The sequence below is a fragment of the Thrips palmi genome, unplaced genomic scaffold (genome assembly GCF_012932325.1).
Source record: "Thrips palmi isolate BJ-2018 unplaced genomic scaffold, TpBJ-2018v1 HiC_scaffold_10, whole genome shotgun sequence".
NCBI classification, from domain to species: Eukaryota; Metazoa; Arthropoda; class Insecta; order Thysanoptera; family Thripidae; genus Thrips; species Thrips palmi.
The window spans coordinates 20,379,021-20,397,306 of record NW_023144621.1 but is presented as its reverse complement, the minus strand read 5'-3'; the positions used below and the strand labels follow the sequence as shown (position 1 = coordinate 20,397,306).

The 18,286-nt window shown below is 48.9% G+C and overlaps 1 protein-coding gene across 1 annotated transcript; it reads left to right on the top strand.

Annotated features, from left to right (window-relative positions):
* The first annotated feature begins 5,660 nt into the window (after positions 1 to 5,660).
* On the top strand, positions 5,661 to 16,480 carry LOC117652998 (cadherin-23). Its single transcript, XM_034398322.1, has 31 exons — positions 5,661 to 5,916; positions 5,995 to 6,146; positions 6,327 to 6,545; positions 7,002 to 7,163; positions 7,275 to 7,404; positions 7,486 to 7,658; positions 7,743 to 7,940; positions 8,038 to 8,176; positions 8,265 to 8,392; positions 8,475 to 8,602; positions 8,721 to 8,846; positions 8,958 to 9,106; positions 9,180 to 9,517; positions 9,609 to 9,923; positions 10,007 to 10,280; positions 10,375 to 10,539; positions 10,618 to 10,860; positions 10,934 to 11,022; positions 11,125 to 11,282; positions 11,382 to 11,563; positions 11,683 to 11,906; positions 11,996 to 12,184; positions 12,262 to 12,394; positions 12,490 to 12,650; positions 12,743 to 13,063; positions 13,152 to 13,337; positions 13,424 to 13,560; positions 13,665 to 14,056; positions 14,130 to 14,262; positions 14,342 to 14,479; positions 14,582 to 16,480. Exons 1-31 carry the CDS (start codon positions 5,661 to 5,663, stop codon positions 14,772 to 14,774), a joined length of 5,931 nt encoding a protein of 1,976 aa, XP_034254213.1. The 3' UTR covers positions 14,775 to 16,480.
* The last annotated feature ends 1,806 nt before the right edge of the window (positions 16,481 to 18,286 follow it).

The window sequence follows — 18,286 nt, the reverse complement described above, 5'->3', positions numbered from 1 at the left end:
CGAGCGCGACCCCGCCGCGCGCGCACGCTCGCCTTACGTAAACCAAATCCGTTCATTGTTGTTGCTGTTTTTCCAAATCACATTTTGGCCGGTTTGCGAAACAAACTCGGCGGCCATGAAATACGACTGCTTCGCGCGGACTCCGCCACTAGACAAAGAAGTTGGCTCCGCTGTCGTGGAAGTGAGATGAGGGTTTCGATGACTCGTTCACAAAGCCATCAGCCTCCAGAGCGCTCCAGGGCGGGCCTCCACGCCGGCACAGTAAACTTGGCGGCAGTTTTATGGGCGTTCGCGGAGGATGCACCCCGGCCCAGCCCCACCCCCGTGCTGGCCGTGCTGGCCGTACTGCTCACTCGGCACGCCGCCACGCCCCCGCCGCGTGCTGCAGGACGCCGCCCTGCCCGTCGACGAGCTGCAGGCTCTGTCTCTCTCGCACTCACGAGGGACGCCCCATGAGTGCGAGAGAGTGAGAGACATCAATCCGCTGCAGCGCTGCCCCGCTGACGGGCCGCCTCGCATCGGTAACGCGTACCCGGCGCGGCCGCGGCGGCTATCTGGCGATCGCGAAGACGTTTTTCGCTTTTCGGGCAGCTCTTCGCTTCAGCGTGCCTTACAAGTGCGAGAGAGACAGAGCGACGAAAGCGCGGTTCGGAATGAGCCTGGTGCTCCATCGACACACAGCCCCGGGGCGGCGCGGCGCGGCGCGGCGTGGGTGTAGGTGTGCCCTGGCCGAGGCCCTGGCCCATCCCGTTAGTCGCACTCTCTCGCTCTCAGCTTCTCCGCCATCAGTGCGATCGCGGCGTCGCAGAGCACGCCGCGGCCCGCGGCCCCCGGGCGGGTGCAGACAGTTCGCGCGCCAGAGAGCTTTTTTGTTGGGCTTTGCTGCCGTCTGCCTGGGAGTCCCGCAGTGTCTCTGGATTCCAGATAGGAAAGGAGATCCTCCTGGGGGGTCCTGGGGAGTACAGCCAGCCCAGCCCGCTCCCGGTCCCGGTCCCGGCCGCGCATACTTTACGCGTCATCGAGTTTCGGTGACTTTTGGACCTCGTCCTCCTACTAGGCGGCCAGAGTCCCGGACACCGCTGGACGCGCGCGGTCCGCGGTCGCCGCTCATCCATCTCGGCGACGGTCAGCGGCACCGGTGCGACGCGACGGGACCCGCTCTTGTCTCTCTCGCACTCGCGGGGCGTCCCGTAGGGGTGCGAGAGAGACAGCGACGAGGCTCTGTCCGGAATGGCGCCACGCTAGATCAAGACCCGCATGGCCAGGCCGCGAGGTGCGCAAGGTGCGCAAGGCGGCCCGCGGCCACCACCTCGCCGGCCCAGCCCGCCCCGCCCGCCCAGCCCAAAGCAGCACTTGTCCGCCTCGCGCCTCGCGCCTCGCCCGAGGTGAGGTGCCGCCGGCCCGCTTCGCCTCCTCGCCATTGTCCTGCAGTAATTGGCGTGCCCGCCACAATTAGTGGTGGGGGGCGAGGACGCGGTCAACGCGGTGCTGGTGCTGGCCGTCATGGACGTCGTCCTGGACGTCGTCCTGGTGCCGGTGTAAGCGGCGAAGTGTACCCCCCGGCCCAGGGAACCCTCGGGTACAACTCGCCTAGGACCAAGGTACCGGGGGTACACAACGCCTAGGCTCAATGTACCCCGGGTACCTCAGGCCTGGGGGGTACACTGAGCCTAGGCGAGTTGTACCCCGGGTACAAAAAGCCTAGGCGAGTTGTACCCGGGGTACAAAAAGCCTAGGTGAATTGTATCCTCCCTCATCCGAGGGAGGATACAACTAGCCTAGGCGAGTTGTACCCCGGGTACAAAAAGCCTAGGCGAGTTGTACCCGGGGTACAAAAAGCCTAGGTGAATTGTATCCTCTCTCGCCGAGGGAGGATGCAACAAGACGAGGGGATTTATATTCTTCCCCGGCAGGATTGTGATGCGTCAATGGTTGGTTTTTAATTGAACCGACGGAAGACTTCTAAAACTGAATTGTCCTACCAATCCTAACCAAACCTAACGGGCTCGTGACAGATCTTACTCTACTCGCGACAGATCTGATTCTCAAAAGAAATCGTACAACCTTTCCTAACCAAACCTAACGGGCTCCCCTTGGATGGAGGAGGATACAATTTGCCTAGGCTTTTTGTACCCCGGGGTACAATTCGCCTAGGCTAGTTGTATCCTCCCCTCGGATGAGGGAGGATACAATTCACCTAGGCTTTTTGTACCCCGGGTACAACTCGCCTAGGCTTTTTGTACCCGGGGTACAACTCGCCTAGGCTCAGTGTACCCCCCAGACCTGAGGTACCCGGGGTACATTGAGCCTAGGCGTTGTGTACCCCCGGGTACCTTGGTCCTAGGCGAGTTGTACCCGAGGGTTCCCTGGGCCGGGGGGTACACTTGTCCGCCGACACCGGCAGGTCCTCGCGATTGTTTCAGGATGACCAGGACCGGCATGTGGCGGTTGCGGCGCGGAGCGGCGCGGTGCTGCTCGCGGCGCTAACGGGAAGCGGCGGTGGCCTCACCCCATTTGTCACCCGACACGCGCGGAGCGGCGCGGCACGGCGCGGCACGCCACGCCACGGCGCGGTGGAGCGGCAAAAAGAAAACCATTCAGAATGTGGTCGAATCAGTTTTTGCTGCGCCTGTGTGTGTGGGCAGGCATCGGTCACGGTTCGCCCCAGCGCGAGGACACGCGTATAATCTCTTTGTCACCCGTCTAGACACCAGAAAAAAAGATGCCAAAGTTTGTTGAGGGGCTTCGTTGCGCGATCGCAAGGACTCGCGTCGTCGTCGTGGGAGTCGCAGACGTCGCGGACGTCGCGGACAGGGAGTCACCGCGTTCGCGGTTTTACGGCCGTTTTACGACGCCATCTCCTGTCTCTGTCTTGCCGCCTTTCTCCGGGCGGCACCCTTTAGCGCCGGAAACAGAAAAGACTGCGAACGCTGCGAACCGATGTGATGATCCCGTTGTGCCGTTGGCGGGCCGGCCGGCCGGCCTGGTGATTGATAAGGAATACTAATTGCAATTGGCTCCACCGGCCCCGGCCGCCTCCTCGTCCACGCCCTGCAGGCCCCGCTGGCCGCGCCGCCCGCTGTGTCCAACCGAATTTGGCCGGACCGTGGAGGGGCCCGCAGGCTCCTTTGCTCTGTCTCTCTCGCACTCACGGGGCGCTCCGCAGCGGTGCGAGGGCGACAGAGCGTCGAAAGCTCTGTTCGGAGGGTCCGCTCCGCTGGCCTGGCCGGGTGGTTTGGGGTTTGGGGTCCGCGATAACGCGTAATTGTTTCCTCCGACACCTTGTTCCGCTGTTCCGCTGTGCCGCGGTGCCGCGGTGCCGCCGGGAACGCTAGATACTCCGAGATACCCGCGACTCCCAGCGCCGCCCGGCCGCCGCCAAAGTGATCGAGCCGCGCGTCCCGCGGCCGGCCGGGCAAGCCGGGCAAGCCGGGCAAGCCGGGCCGGACAGACGGGGCTGGCGGCCAACGAGGCGCCCCGCCGGGGCAGCCGGCCCGATGTTCCCACGTGACAATGCGGGTGTGAAGCACCATTCCCATACTTTCTTTCTCACTTCACTTTTGCCCCGCCTTTTGCTAGGTCGACTTTGGGCGTCTTCGGAGCACCGCGCCGTCCCGCGTCCCACGTGCGTCACGCCGCACGCGACCTTGCCGTGCTGCCGTGTCCGAGGGCGTGTCGCGTCGCGTGTCGCGCACGCTCCCCGAGAGTAGGTCCTTGCGGTATCGAGGCCTCGAGGCCGAGATTCCGCGCTGCAGACTGATTCCGAGGGCCGTTTTTCGTCGCCGTCTCCCTCGCACTCATGGGGCGTCCCGTGTAGGTGCGAGTGAGACAGCGCGACGAAAACGACTCTCGGAATCAGTCTGCTGCTCATCGCGGCGGGCGAGTCAGGCGACAGGGGGCAATCTGGGCTGTCCGGCGGCAGGGCGGCCCGCCTTCGGTCCATCTCTCTCGCACTCATGGGCCGTGCGGCGTGCCGAGCGACGAAAGCCCTGTTTGTAATCAACCTGCTGCCTTCCGCGCAGTCCCACCATGTTTTATTCAGCCCGTGCTCCGCGCACTAATTTCTCATAAAACTGCGACGCATTGTGGTCTTGCTTCGCTTTGGCTTCGCTCGCTTGACCCGCCGCGCCGCCGTAGCATGTTCGGTGACGCCACACCGTGCGTTTGCGCATTTGCGTTGCGCGGCACCTGCAGACTGATTCCGAGAGCCGTTTTCGTCGCTCCATCTCTCTCGCACTCATGGAGCGTGTCGTACAGGTGCGAGAGAGACAGGGCGACGAAAACGACTCTCGCAATCAGCCTACTGGTGCCTGTTGCCGCCGCAGCGAGCCGCAGTCTCATTCCGGACCGAACAGTGTCTCGTCGCTCTGTCTCTCTCGCACGCCTACGCAGGGCTACGCGGGGCTACGCGGGGCTACGTGGGGCTACGTGGGGCGCCCCATGAGTACGTGACGGAGTGACGGACAGAGCGACGAGACACTGTTCGGAATGGGCCCGCCGCGGCCCGCCGTCGCTGCTCGCCGTGCGTCCAGGTCTCCCGGCGCGCGCGTGCCAGGCCCGGCCGGGCCGCGGTGGCGGCTGCGCGAGCGGCCGCGAAACCAAATTGAATCGTGTTCGTGTTATCCATTTAGAGCGGGCGGGGCGCGCGGCGGCCCAGCACGGTTCCGCCTGACGAACTGCGGTCCGACCTGCCGTCAACTTGCACACATGGTCCTCCGGGAGGAGGGGGGGGAGAAAGAAATCACAGGTCGCAATGCAGGCGGGTCCTGAACGGTCTTTCGTCGCTCTGTCTCCCTCGCGCTCATGGGACGTTCCGTTAGGGTTGAAGTGCGAGGGAGACAGAGCACAGAGCGACGAAGCAGCCCGCTGGCGTGCCGTCACCGCAAAGTCCTCCGGGGCGACACCCTCGTCGCCGTCCTCGCCTCGACGGCGTCGTCGGCTCTCCTTGGCCGCCCCGCCGCGCGGCGACACAGGGCAGGCCGTTGTTGGCGCTGCTGGCGCTGCCGCTGCCGATGCCGGCCATCATCGGCCAATGGCGGCGCTGACCACAGTCACGGTGGTCGGGCCGGGCAGGCCGGGCAAGCCGCGAGATTTCACTCTCCATGGCACACGGCGCATAACACATGGGCGCGTGCGTGGCGGGCGCGGCATAAGGAACCGCGGCGGAACGACCCCGTGGTGGTCTCGGTGGTCGACGCGGTGGTCAGTCCGCGCGGCCGTGAGGGGGCTGACGGCTGAGGTTGGCCGGCAGGCAGGCGCAGGCAAGGCGACGCGACCCAGTTGCAGCAGGCCCTGTAGGCCGTCCTCGTCCACCGCCTCGGTCGCCTCGGTGCATGGAGGTGTCTTCACAGGGCCTCGGGTCGCTCCGCTCCGGCCGGCTCGCCGGGGGGCCAAGAGGCCAACCCGCGGCGCTTAACGAGAAACATAACCGTAACAACGCGAACGGAGCCGAGCCGGGCAGGGCCGCCGGGCCGGCGCGTTTTCCTTTTAGTACGTAAGTAAAGAGACGACGCTCGGCCTTTTGTTTCTGAGAACCCCACTCTGTGTTGCAGCGATGTGATGCGGCGCGCAGGGGACGCGGCCGCCACGGCATGCCGGTGTCTACACGGTGTGCACCGGGACGCTGACGCCGACGACGCCGACGACGCCGGGGCGCCGACATGCCGCCTAGTTCCGCCAGGCTCCGCGAAGAGGGCAGCACGAGTCGCGTGCGCATCAAGCGGCAGCCCAAGCAGGCCCTGATGCCGCCGCCGTGGCCCTGGCCGCTGCACTGGCCGCTGGCCTGTGTGCTGCCCGCCGTGCTGCTCGTGCTGCTGCAGGCGTCGCCGGTCGCCGCCAACCACCCTCCGCGCTTCCTCATCGACGGGCAGACCGAGATCGTGCTCAGGCTCAAGGAGGGCAACGAGACCCCCGTCGGTGAGTGTGCTTCCCGTCATTCATTTTTGCTATTTTCGGTGAGCTCGCCGAAATGAAATTTGGACCTTGCCCGTTCAGGGAGCCTGATCTACCGACTGCGGGGCGCGGACCCCGACGGAGACACGCTGACGTTCGGCGTGCGCGGCTCGGAGGGCCATGACATGCTGCGCATCGAGAACCTGGGCACCAACGAGGCCAACGTGTACCTCAACAAGGAGCTGGACAGGGAGGTGCGTGGAGTGTGGATCAGTCGGAACGCCTGCGGTACGGCGGGTGGGCAACCCGCGGCGCTCACCTGCTCGACGGGACTGCCTACCCGCCGTGTCGCAGGCGCTCACTCTCCACGCAACGACACGTCAGCATAATGTTCCTTCTTCATTTCACGGCTCGCCGCTTGTATTGCTCTGCAGGTCCGCGACGAGTACCTGCTGGTGTTGACGCTGACGGACGGCCGCCTCGGCGACGGCAACTTCATCACGCAGAGCCTGCTGCTGCTCGTGGAGGACGTCAACGACAACGAGCCCGTGTTCAAGCCCTACCCGCCCAGCATCACGGTGCGCGAGGACGCGGAGCCCGGCGTGCTGGCCACCGTAGAGGCCACGGACCTGGACGAGGGCGCCTACGGACAGGTCAGGACCCCTCCCCTCACTCACTTGCCCGCCTTCATGACGTCGTTCATGGCGTCGTTCAGGCGGACGGCGCGCTGAAGTACCAAAGAAGCACAAGCTCGACTCTAATTACGTCCTAGGAGTCCTTTTGAGGGTAGAAACTGAGTTCGAGCAGCTCGAGGCAGTTTGGGGGAAGTCCCAAAACTGCCTTGTGAATTTTTCATAGGCTCAGCTCCAGGGACTCCAGTCAGTATGACAAACTCTTCGGTGTTTACTTGCAATTGTTTGCAAACGAAGATGCCGATCGCCTGTAAATGTTAGCTTTATTTATGAATTAAGAAGTGTCATTCTTTGACCATGCGATTTAATTTGGCATTTTTATTTGTTTTAGTGATTTTAAGGGACAATTTGTACTTGCTTGGGAGAAAATCGTCGGTGTACAGGTTAAGTTAATTTTGTTGGTTGCTGTTGTCGCAGGTCGTTTACTACCTCCAAGAGCTGGATGGCGACGACGATCTCTTCTCAATATCTACAGTGAACGGAAAGGGTGTGTTAAGGTTGGCTGGCCACCTTGACTATGAGCGCAAATTCCTTTACCAAATTCGGGTCTTGGCTGTGGATCGTGCTATCAATGAGAGGGTAACTTTCTTTGATTATTTGCCTTATTTAACTGAAGAATTGCTTTTCCTGTTTAGTGTTTGGTTTTCTTTGCTGAGTGCTGTTTGTAACAAGTGGATATCTATCTGGCAGGTCAATACTGGAACAGCAGCCATTTTAGTTAAGGTTCAAGATGTCGAGGACCAACCTCCTGAATTTGTTGTTGTCCCTGCTGTCTCAAGAGTTAGTGAAGATGCTCGTATTGGCACCTCCGTGTTACAAGGTAAGACTCTACAAATACTTTTTCCATTGTAAGTCAAGTTATTGAAAAGTTTAGTGTACTCAATGGCCTTCTATTTTGCAGTGAAAGCAGTTGATGGCGATCGAGGGATCAACAACCCAATATCATATTCCATAACTCGAGGAGCATATGGTGTATTTGAAATTGATGCTAACACTGGGATTGTGTTTACCCTTCAGAAACTAGACCGAGAAGGACCTCTCACAAACAATGGCGCTTATATTCTTGAAATCATGGTACAAATGCGAAATAATTATTACTGCTTGTGTTGCTTGTGTTTCCACAGAAACTTGTAGCTTACAATTATTTTCTTGCAATAGGCTCAAGAAGACTCTAAGTTGGTGCAGCCACCTCCAACTACGAGAACAGAAGTAACAGTTATCTTGATGGATGTTAATGATGAAACTCCTACATTCCGTAGCCCAGCATATTTTGCTGAAGTTAATGAAAATGCTCCTATTAATACTCCTGTTACATTTCTAAGAAATGCGGTACCAGAGGTGTTTGATCATGATCAGGTATGCCAAAATACTCTTTGATCGAATGTGTACTTGCTTTAATTAAGTTAATCATATTAATCTTCTCAACAATTGACCATAACACATTTTGTTTTAGGGTAATAATGGCACATTCATGATGTTCATCGAGGGAGATAGAGGAATCTTTGAAGTGACTCCTCCAAAGGGTATAAATGAGGCAGCATTTCTTGTACGGGTCAAAGACTCATCTAAATTGGATTATGAGAAGACCAAAGGTATCATCATGCCATGCTAAGTGCAAACTCTAGAAAAAACCTCTAAACGCATCACAATCCTTTATTCATTTTGTGTTTCTCTTTACAGTAATGAATTTTACCCTGGTGGCCAAAGAAACTGTACCTAATAATGCTAAGTACAGTGCTGTTCCACTAACTGTACATATAAGAGATTCCAATGATAATGTTCCAGAATTTGATAAAAATGTTTATGAGGTACTTTATGGTTCAATGCATTATGAGGATTTGTAGGGCTTTACTGGTAGGTTCTGGTTGTAATTTATTCTGTTTGTTTTAGGTTTCTGTCCCTGAAAACTCATTGAAGGGAACAACCGTGGCCAAAATTGTTGCCAAAGATGCTGATTCTGGGGAATTTGGCACTGCTGGTATTCGTTATACTGAATTGCGTGGCAGTGTGGCAGATATGTACGTATCTTAGAATTTCTTTAAACTATCCTGGGTTCTGCGTTGTTTTTTGTTTTTTTCTTTATTTTTATTTTAAGAAAAAATTTGAGAGGTAACACTTTATTGATTCTCTTTGCAGTCTACACCTGGATCCCCTGTCTGGTATCATTACAATCAAAGCAGAGGGTACCAGTTTTGATAGGGAGCAGGCATCTCGTCATTACCTCACAGTAGAAGTAAGAGATGACCTTGGAAGAGGAAACAGGTAAGCACAAAACAGGAAAAAAAATTTTTAATTTTATTACTGTATTATTAATGCATTATGATCTGAACAAGGATCTGTTGCTATATTTTCTTTTTTCCCCTCTACCTTCAGAAACACTGTGCAGCTTGTAGTAAATGTGGCTGATGTGAATGACAATGCTCCTGAATTTTTACAAAGTGAATATGAGGCCCGTTTGTTGGAAGACTCCACTGAATTTGAATCTCCTCTTGTTATTGAAGCAAGGGACCTAGATCTGAATGGTAAATAAAATACTGTCTCCTTTGAGCCATTTTCAAACCAAAGCTTCAATAACAATACCCTCATTATTTTCAGGAACTCGTCATAGTATGATACATTACAGTATAATAGATGGTGATCCTTTTGGAAACTTCAGTCTTGATCCTGTTACGGGTGTCTTAAAACCAACTGCCCCAATTGACTTTGAACAACTTGTGGGTACAAGAGCTGCGCCAGAAGAAAGTGGTGGGCCAAATGTCCGGCCTGTTCGCATGGTGGTGCAAGCTCAGGATTTGGGTGTACCTCCAATGTGGTCTCAGGCTCTTGTAACTGTCTATGTTCAAGATGTCAATGACCATACTCCTCAGTTTGAACAGGGTTATTACTTGCGTTCAATCCCTGAAGATTTACCTGGAGGCAGTTCAGTGCTGCAGGTGAGTTCAACTATTTCATTCCTGAATGTTAATTAATGATTTTGTCTGAGAGGGCTTCAGATCAATAACAATCTTTTCCTTTTTTGTAAAGGTTAAAGCATGGGATGCAGATGGTTCATCACCAAATAACCGAGTGGTCTACCGTATTCAACAAGGGGCTGAAGATAAGTTTGTCATAGATGCTGACACAGGAATTGTGTCTGTTGCACATGGTGCTAATTTGGATCCAGACAGATCAGATCCAAAGAGCAACTTGTACGCAATGGTGATTGTAGCATTGGATGGAGGTATTGGAGCAAGACAAAGACAAGCTGCAGTTCCTGTAAATATTACCATAGTTGATGTTAATAACAAAGTACCAGTGTTCCAAGAACCTGGCACCATTCATGTCCGAGAAAATACACCAGTGAGTATATATTATTGAAAGCAGAGGATTTTTTTTTCTTTCAGAATAAAGTATGTGTAACAATGCTTTCAACTCCATTTTAGGTGGGACAATCTGTGTATAAAGTTGTAGCAACAGATTTAGATGCCAAGCCAGTATTACGATTTCGCATTGATCCTGACAACTCTGAAGCTCGCAATGAAGAAGGAACCATTGTGAAGAGTACTGAATATGATTATCTGTCAGTTTTTGAATTGGGTCCTCTTGATGGCCTTTTGAGAGTGGCACGACTTCTTGACAGAGAGCAGGTAGAAAGTATCAGACTGGCTCTTGTTGTAGAGGATTTGGCAGCAGCCAAGGGAAAGCAAATAGCATCAGGTATGTTTTCACAATATATCATTATTTTATGGTTCTAATTTAACACATCATTATTTATTATTTGCTTATGATGGTACATTCCCATGTATTGTAGCGGTTTTGACTATTATTGTTGATGATGAAAATGACAACAACCCGAAGTTCCGACGGCCGTTCTATAGGAGATCCATTCCAGAAAACAGTCAAACAGGTTCTATGATTGTCAGTATTGTAGCTGATGATGCTGACAAAAATCGCACAATCACATATTCATTAGAAGGTATAAATTTAGTGGAGACATTCTAGGCTATCAAGTTTATGTTTTACTACCATTAACTAATATTTTATTTTTTCCCAGCTCCAAGAGCATTGCAAGATCTTGTTCACCTGGATGCTGAAACAGGAGAAATGGTAGTGGCAAACCGTATTGACTTTGAACAGCATAGTTGGCTCAACTTTACTGTCAAAGCTACTGATTCGGGGGTTCCATCAAGAGCCAGTCATGTTGAAGTATTCATCCAAATTCTAGATGAAAATGACAATAACCCATACTTCATTGGTGATATAACAAATATTACAGTGAGAGAGGATGCACCAATAGGTAAGAACTCATCCAATAACCATTTTCTTTTATTGTTGAATGCCATGTGTTAATTTTGCCTTTTCATTTTAAGGGACTGAAATTGCAACAATTCAAGCTAAGGACGCTGATTCTGGTGACTATGGAAAAGTCACTTTCCTTTTGGACAGAATTTCCTCTTTGGTAAACAAACATTTTTTTTACAAATTTCATTTTTGTGTAACAATTTTTGTAAATAGATCTTTGTTACATATTTATAACTTCAATCATTTTTATATTTTACAGGGGAAATTCCAAATTGATCCTGATACTGGTGTCCTAAATGTCTCCGACAAGCTTAACCGAGAAGAACAAAGCTCTTATCTGTTGGTTATTGAAGCATGGGATAATTACCAATTTGGATATGCAAGTGGAGAAAGTCGCAATGCCTTTAAACAAATTGGGTTAGTGCAATTGAATAATTTTTGTTTGTTCAAAATGGCTATTTAAACTGAAACTTTAATGTAGTAACTTCCTCAAATGATACATGAATTTTTCTACAGTGTTAACATAGTTGATGTGAATGATGAAGTTCCTGTATTTGAACCCATAAATGGCTGTGTACATATCTCGGAGTTCCATGAGCCACATGAGACTGTAACAGTAGTCAAAGCATCTGATGCAGATGATCCAAACACACCCAATGGTCGTATCAAGTTTGCTATTGCAAGTGGAAATGATCAAGGTTTGTTGCGGGTGCTGCTTGAGGACATTTTTTGAGTCCTTCAAACACATCATTATTCCGTTATGTTGTAATCTCTTGGTTTAAAAAATGTTTAATGTGCTTTTTTTTTCTCCTTTTAGACCTGTTCAAAATTGAAAATATTGATATGTGGTCTGCCAGAATTGTGTCAACAACTTCTCTGAAAGCTCGCTATGGCAATTACACCCTGAAACTATCAGCACAAGATTTAGGGTCTCCCCCTAACTCTGTTTCAATGGATCTGTCTATCTGTGTTCTTGACATCAATGACAATGCACCACATTTCATTAGTCCACCTCACAACATTACAATACGAGTGCCGGAGGCAAGTCAAATCAGTTGATGTCTCTTTCACCTTGGCCAATTTCTTTATCAACTTAAAAAGACTTACAAGCCAATTTTCTTATGTTTCAGAATGCAACACTTGGTAGCACTGTTATTCAAGTGGAAGCAGTTGATGAAGACATTGGCCCTAATGGTGCAGTGCGGTACCGTTTAAGACAGGACTTATCTGGGGACTGGCGAACGTTTGCTATTGATGATGTCAGTGGTATCATACAGCTTCGCCAGCCTCTTGACCGAGAGCGCCAAAAGACATATCAGGTTAGCAAATTTTCGTTAACAAGTGTGCCAGAGTAAACTTTTTTGTACGTATCAATCTAATTTGTGAACCATTGCAGTTGCGAGTAGAGGCTTATGACCTGGGCATTCCTACTCCCTTGTCATCAGACCTGGATCTAACAATCTATGTCCGTAATGTTAATGATTATGAGCCGCAGTTCCTTGTGGATGAATTCACTGTCAATTTCACAGGTACAGTAGTTTTGAACTTATGCCATAACTCTCTCTTAGACAGTGTCAAACAGATATTTAAAATTTTCCCTTCTCCTTTTTTTTAAATTTTAAAGAGCACAGCCTCCCTGGCCAGGAAAGACGTATTTTAATTGATACAGTTGACAGAGATGAGGTGGATGAATTAGATGATCCTCCAACTCCAGTCTGTTATTACATCGTGGCTGGAAACAAAGATGGTCTGTTTGCCCTGGAACCACTCCGCCACGAACTTTTGGTAGGAAACCTAAATTCTTCATCATGTGTATTTTGAGCTTTAGTTCATGTTTGTGTCTTTTGATTGTCTTTCATTATCATTTACTTTTCCAGGTTGCCAAGGAACTGGACAGGGAGAGAGCCTCTGAGCATGTGCTTCTCATCAAAGCATCTGAGGATTGTTTGCACAGACCATCTCCTAGAGATGCAAAGGCTTTAGATCCTTCTAACAATATTTCGTACATGCCATCTGACTTCACTGGTAACTTTTCTTTAGTTGATGGTTGGATGTTTGATCCTAAAGATGACACTCTTCTCCGCGTGATAGTGAAAGTAACAGACATTAATGATAATCCACCTCATTTCGTCAAAAAAGTATTTACTGGAGGAGTGACTACTGAGGCAGACTTTGGGACAGAATTCATGCAAGTTACGGTAAGCCTTGTTAAAAGATCATTGAATGTAAACTTGAATGATAGTTCACAGCAAATTGGATCTTTTTACAATTTTTCTGTGTTCCTAGGCTGTGGATCCTGATGAAGGGGCCAATGCTGTTGTGAATTACTACCAAATTGGAAGAGTCCAAATGACTCTTAGTGAAGGAATGGAGAATATCCAGCATCCTCCATTTTTGGTCGACCGAGATACAGGCGGTGTCCACCTCAATTTTGATCCGCAGCGGGGAATGAAAGGGTACTTTGATTTTATGGTGAGTTTCACTTTTGAATCACTGCTTTGCTCTGTATTTTGTACATGAGGGTAAGCAATTTTAATTCCTTCAATTCTTTTACTCAGGTTTTAGCCAATGATACTGGTGGTCTTCAAGACATGGCAAGGGTTTTCATCTATTTGCTAAGAGAAGACCAACGAGTAAGATTTGTGCTTCGTCAGCACCCACCAGAAGTTCGTGAAAAGATTGATGTTTTGAGAGAGTAAGTAAAGAGTGAAAAATAATATTCAATTTCTTATTTTTTGAATTTCTTGTTTCATGTTCTTACCAAAAACTAAAACAATGTGTGATTCTTCTCGTTTACAGAGTACTAGGCAATGTAACTGGTGCCATAGTAAATGTAGACGAGTACAAAGTGCATGAAAATCATGATGGCTCAGTAGACAAAACCAAAACAGACCTTTACTTACACTTTGTGAATAGGAGGGACAACTCTATTATGGAAGTTGGTGATGTATTGAGATTGGTTGATCAGAACATTGAAAGCCTTGACTCTTTGTTCAAGGAGTTCAATGTACTGGATACAATGCCAGCTGAGGCTGTGCCCCTCAAAGCAGAAGCTGAGCAGCTAGTTTGGGTGTGGTTAGTAAGCAGCACTGTGCTCCTTGGATTGCTGCTCCTGTTAGTACTTTCAATATGCCTCTCTCAAAGAGCTTCATACCAGAGACAATTGAAAGCAGCCACCACAACAGCCTTTGGTTAGTACAGAGCTCCTATTTTTCAGAAAACATGGAATGTAAGTGTCTTTTCTAACAGCTTTTGGTGTTTTAGGCTCCACTGACTCAGCCCTTGGGCAGGCGACAGGGAGGGTGCCTAATACAAATATGCACAGCACTGAAGGGTCAAACCCCATATGGATGCAGGCGTATGAAAATGAGTGGTATAAGGAAGAAGATTCAGAAGTGTAAGTTGATACTCTCTAGTCTCACTGATATTACCTACCCTAAGTAAGTCTTGAGTATCATCAAGAGTGATTTTTGCAGGCAAACATCTGACAGAGACTCTTTGGATGAGAACGCAGTCACTTCCCATGCCGAAGCAATTCGCTCAGCACCTCAACCCAATGGAGGAACCTTCATTTCCAGCGAACGTCAAACAGTGTACAGTGACTCTTGCAATAGGTATGATAGGAGTCTCACTTCAACTTTTTTCTAATCATAATAAATAGTTGCTTTGCTCCTACGATTCACCAAGCCATATTATTTATGTAATTCTGCTTGCAGCCGGTCTAACATGCTGCCAGCTGGAGCTTCAAGCGAAACGGCCACAGTCACGGTCTCTGTAGCGCCTCTTAAAGAGCAGAATGACTTAAATCGAATAGGCACTATGTCGACTTATCATCAGAACCTGTACCAACATTTGGACAAACTCAGTAATCCTCTCATATCTAAGAAGCTTGAAACAACTGAATTATAGCCTTATACCTAAAAGATATACTTAATATAAAAAATGAACAATGACATCATAAGTCTGATTCTTAGCTATGATGTACTTTACTGTACATTTCTAAATCCATAGAGGCTTTATTTCTTGGCTGGTGCTTATCCACAGCTCAGCTCACCTTTTCATCTGCCATGTAGATTTGAGTAATAGTAACTTAATGTGGCTAACTAGATTCCAGACATCCTCTAAGCTCTGATAATAATATTTAATAACAGGGTATGAAACCCACTTGTGTACCTCACACAATATGAACAAAGTACAATTTACCCCTGTGTCATCATGCAGCAAAATGTGAAGATTAGTACTTGGCCACATTATCCTTTCTGTCCATCTTTCTTTCCTTAATTTTAATGTGGTGTTGATGTAATGCTTGGGTTACAAATTTTAGCTTCCCAATATTTTTTAACATGATGCAGTAGGTTCCATTTGCTAGGTATGCAGGTCTTCTCTTGAAGGCTTTTAAATCATGCATGCTATTTCTTTTTGCCATACTGTTTGCAAATGTAACTTTACTTGAAGAAACATTTTATTTCACCTTACCTTTGCTTCTCTTTTGTGTGTTTTGTTCTGTTGCTTGGTTTTGAAGCTATGTCACAAGTATGTGTTTAATTGTAATTTTATGATTGGAATGTCTCTGCTCGACAAGTTTTGCAACAATTTTCATCTGTTTTTAACCAAGTGCCGTGACTGATGATTTTTTTTAAAACTTGAGTGTCATCCATTATTTATGTGATTTGAATAGACCTATGTAGCACATCAAGTATTTATTTCACTGTCTATCACATCATGCACGCTTAGTACGGTACGAGCGTGTCAAATACTACTTCCATTTTCTCTGAAGAATTGCATTGATGTTGATTTCATATTTATTAGGAACTATTGTGTGCAGGCTGTTCATATTTGACACTGTGCTGTCTGTATTTTAGTGATGTTTTAAACAAGGACTGGTACAATGGATTTTTATTGTCAGGCCTGAAAAAATGTTAATTATTGTAAATAGCCATTTTAAGGTGATAATAATATCAGAAGACAAAATTTATTCCATGTCAGTGACTCATTCCTTTCATAGATATTTAAGCCTACAATTGATTGGTTTTTCTACCTTTGCCTTTTGAGGTCAAGCTAGAACCAGTAAACCTCAAAATTAGGATTTAAATTGCAAAATAACATTTGTAGATCTGATCTGTTACCAGTGTTTACTCTGTAAATTTGATGGTTCAACTTGTATAATAAGAAGCTAATCGAAGTGCCTTATTTTAAGATGTAATGAAGATTCTGCCATTTTTCTATGTATTAATTATATATATGTTAGGTGAGTTTAAATTATTTATGCCAATGACAAAAACCTTGTACATTTTGAATTGAGTCAAATAGTAAATTGACCTAATGGTGTTTCTTTCCACTAACTGCTAACTGAAAAGTTGATTAAAACACGAAACCGGTGAGTTTTAGAAGCGTGCAATATTGCTCATGGCAAAAATATGTTTACAAGGATCTGAAGCTTCTGTATAAATCTAAGCTCATACCAAATACTAAATTGTAATGTATCCATTTCTTGAAAGGAATTTGTAAATATTGTTTTTGTATGTTTAAATGTAATTAGTGTAATTAGTATTGAAAACTACATTTTGTACCATGACAACGAACCTTTTGTATAATAAAAGTCCCATATTCAAAGATGCTTCCTTTTTCTTCTTTCACTCCCATAAGACTCCCGACACTATTGAAGTTCTTTCACTGGCAAAAACTGGAATGTTCTCAGCATGCGCCGCGTAGGCAGGCATCCCATCGTCCACAGCTTTGGCAACGCAACCAGAGGCTCAGAAAAAAATCAGATTCACACCAAACAGAATGCGCCAAAGACCTTTGGGCACCGGGCGCATCTATTTCTTAGACCTAAAGCAACGTTCCATTAAACTTCCAGACAAATCTGAGGTGGTCGACCATCTTTGGCTCTAAAAGGCCTTGGGCATGGTTTTTTGACGATTTTTGGCAAAAAATTAAAATGACTCAAATTTGGGTATGTTGCGCTGAAGCACTCCCTCGGACAACATTTCGAGGGCCATTTAGGCCCTGGACGTAGCGGTAGCTGCGCTCGCCAACATTGTCGACAGAAAACGGGAAGACCCCGACGACTAGGAAGTCCACCTCGCGGTCCACAACAGGTACACCGAGGTACACCGTGCTGACTGGCGCGGCTGGGCGTGGCGTTTTGAGCCGAGTGCGCGGAGCGAGTCATGCGAGGCAGCATGGAGACAAGCTACTAACGTAGGGAGACGCAAGGTTTGGGACACCCTCCGGTATTTCAACACTTTCAAACTATTTAATTGCGATAATCATCCAATTTTATCTGGTCTATGGAATCAGGAAGGATCATTGATGATGTTAATACCTTTTATTTGGCAATCGGTTGAATATTTCCCTGAAATAAACCACGAGAACTGCGTGTCACCAGGTCATGTCAGATCTCGCGAGAGAGAGGTCCGATTTTCTAACCTACGAAACTGAAGACTTTATTTATGTCGATGATATTTCGAGTGACAAATGTCATCTTCGTCATCCTACAGGATAGAAACTATCATAAGAGTAGTCGGATGTGACGAAAGTATCGCCAATTCAATGTAAAGTGTTAAAAAGAAACTCCGAAGTATGTCTGTCTCACTCCCTCCAAACTACATGACCTGGTGACAGGAAGCGGGACCTTGCGTCTCCCTACGTTAGTAGCTTGTCTCCATGGAGGCAGTGGCGGGGTGCGCGGGGAGGGGCCGCGGGGAGGGGCCGCGCTGGCGCCGTGCTGGCTGAGAAAGGGCAGGGTGGTGCGTTGTGCTAGGGGTGGGACAATGCCCCGTGCCCCTCGTCAAAAGTTTTATACTTACAAATTCGGTCGAAGACATCCCTCTTCTTCGGCCATTTGGAGGCACAGCCCCACACAGGTGAAACTGATGCACAGTTGTGTGCATCGTTCAAGCATATGTACAACTAAGTTTGAGCGCAGCAACCACTGCACTGTTAATCCATCTCCAGGGATTCCCAGAAATATCTCCTGGGATTCTCAGGGATCGGTTGGTAGATGGTTTTGCCGTTTGCGCTTGAAGAAGGGCGTGAAAGTACGTTTCAGCTCTACCAGTGTTACCACACCAAACCTTTCGAAGTACTTTGAGCATATAGAAGGTACAAAACTATTTGGTTTACAATACGTAGAAATGGTTCGTAAATTAGGAAGTCTCTTTGAACGCTTACTTATGCTCAAAATACTTTGTTACATCAAGCAACTTTACTTCTTAAGGCTTAATAGTTTGTTAGGTTTTCTAGTGCAGTGTTTCGTGCCACTTCGTTGTTTCGGCCGTTTTGGCTGGCACCCCCGCCACAGGTGGGCGTGGCCGCGTGGCCGGCGTGGCTGCCGGGCCGCCAGCAGGGCGACTTCGCACCACTTCCCGCAGAGCAGCGTCGGGACGCCAGCGCGACGCCTGCGACCCCGAGACGCA

Excerpts from the sequence above, each read along its gene's own strand:
- LOC117652998 (XM_034398322.1), top strand. The coding sequence starts at position 5,661 with ATGCCGCCTAGTTCCGCCAGGCTCCGCGAAGAGGGCAGCACGAGTCGC. Across the intron at positions 5,917-5,994 it reads GGGCAACGAGACCCCCGTCG|GGAGCCTGATCTACCGACTG; the intron begins GTGAGTGTGCTT and ends TTGCCCGTTCAG. Across the intron at positions 10,861-10,933 it reads GAGAGAGGATGCACCAATAG|GGACTGAAATTGCAACAATT; the intron begins GTAAGAACTCAT and ends TTTCATTTTAAG.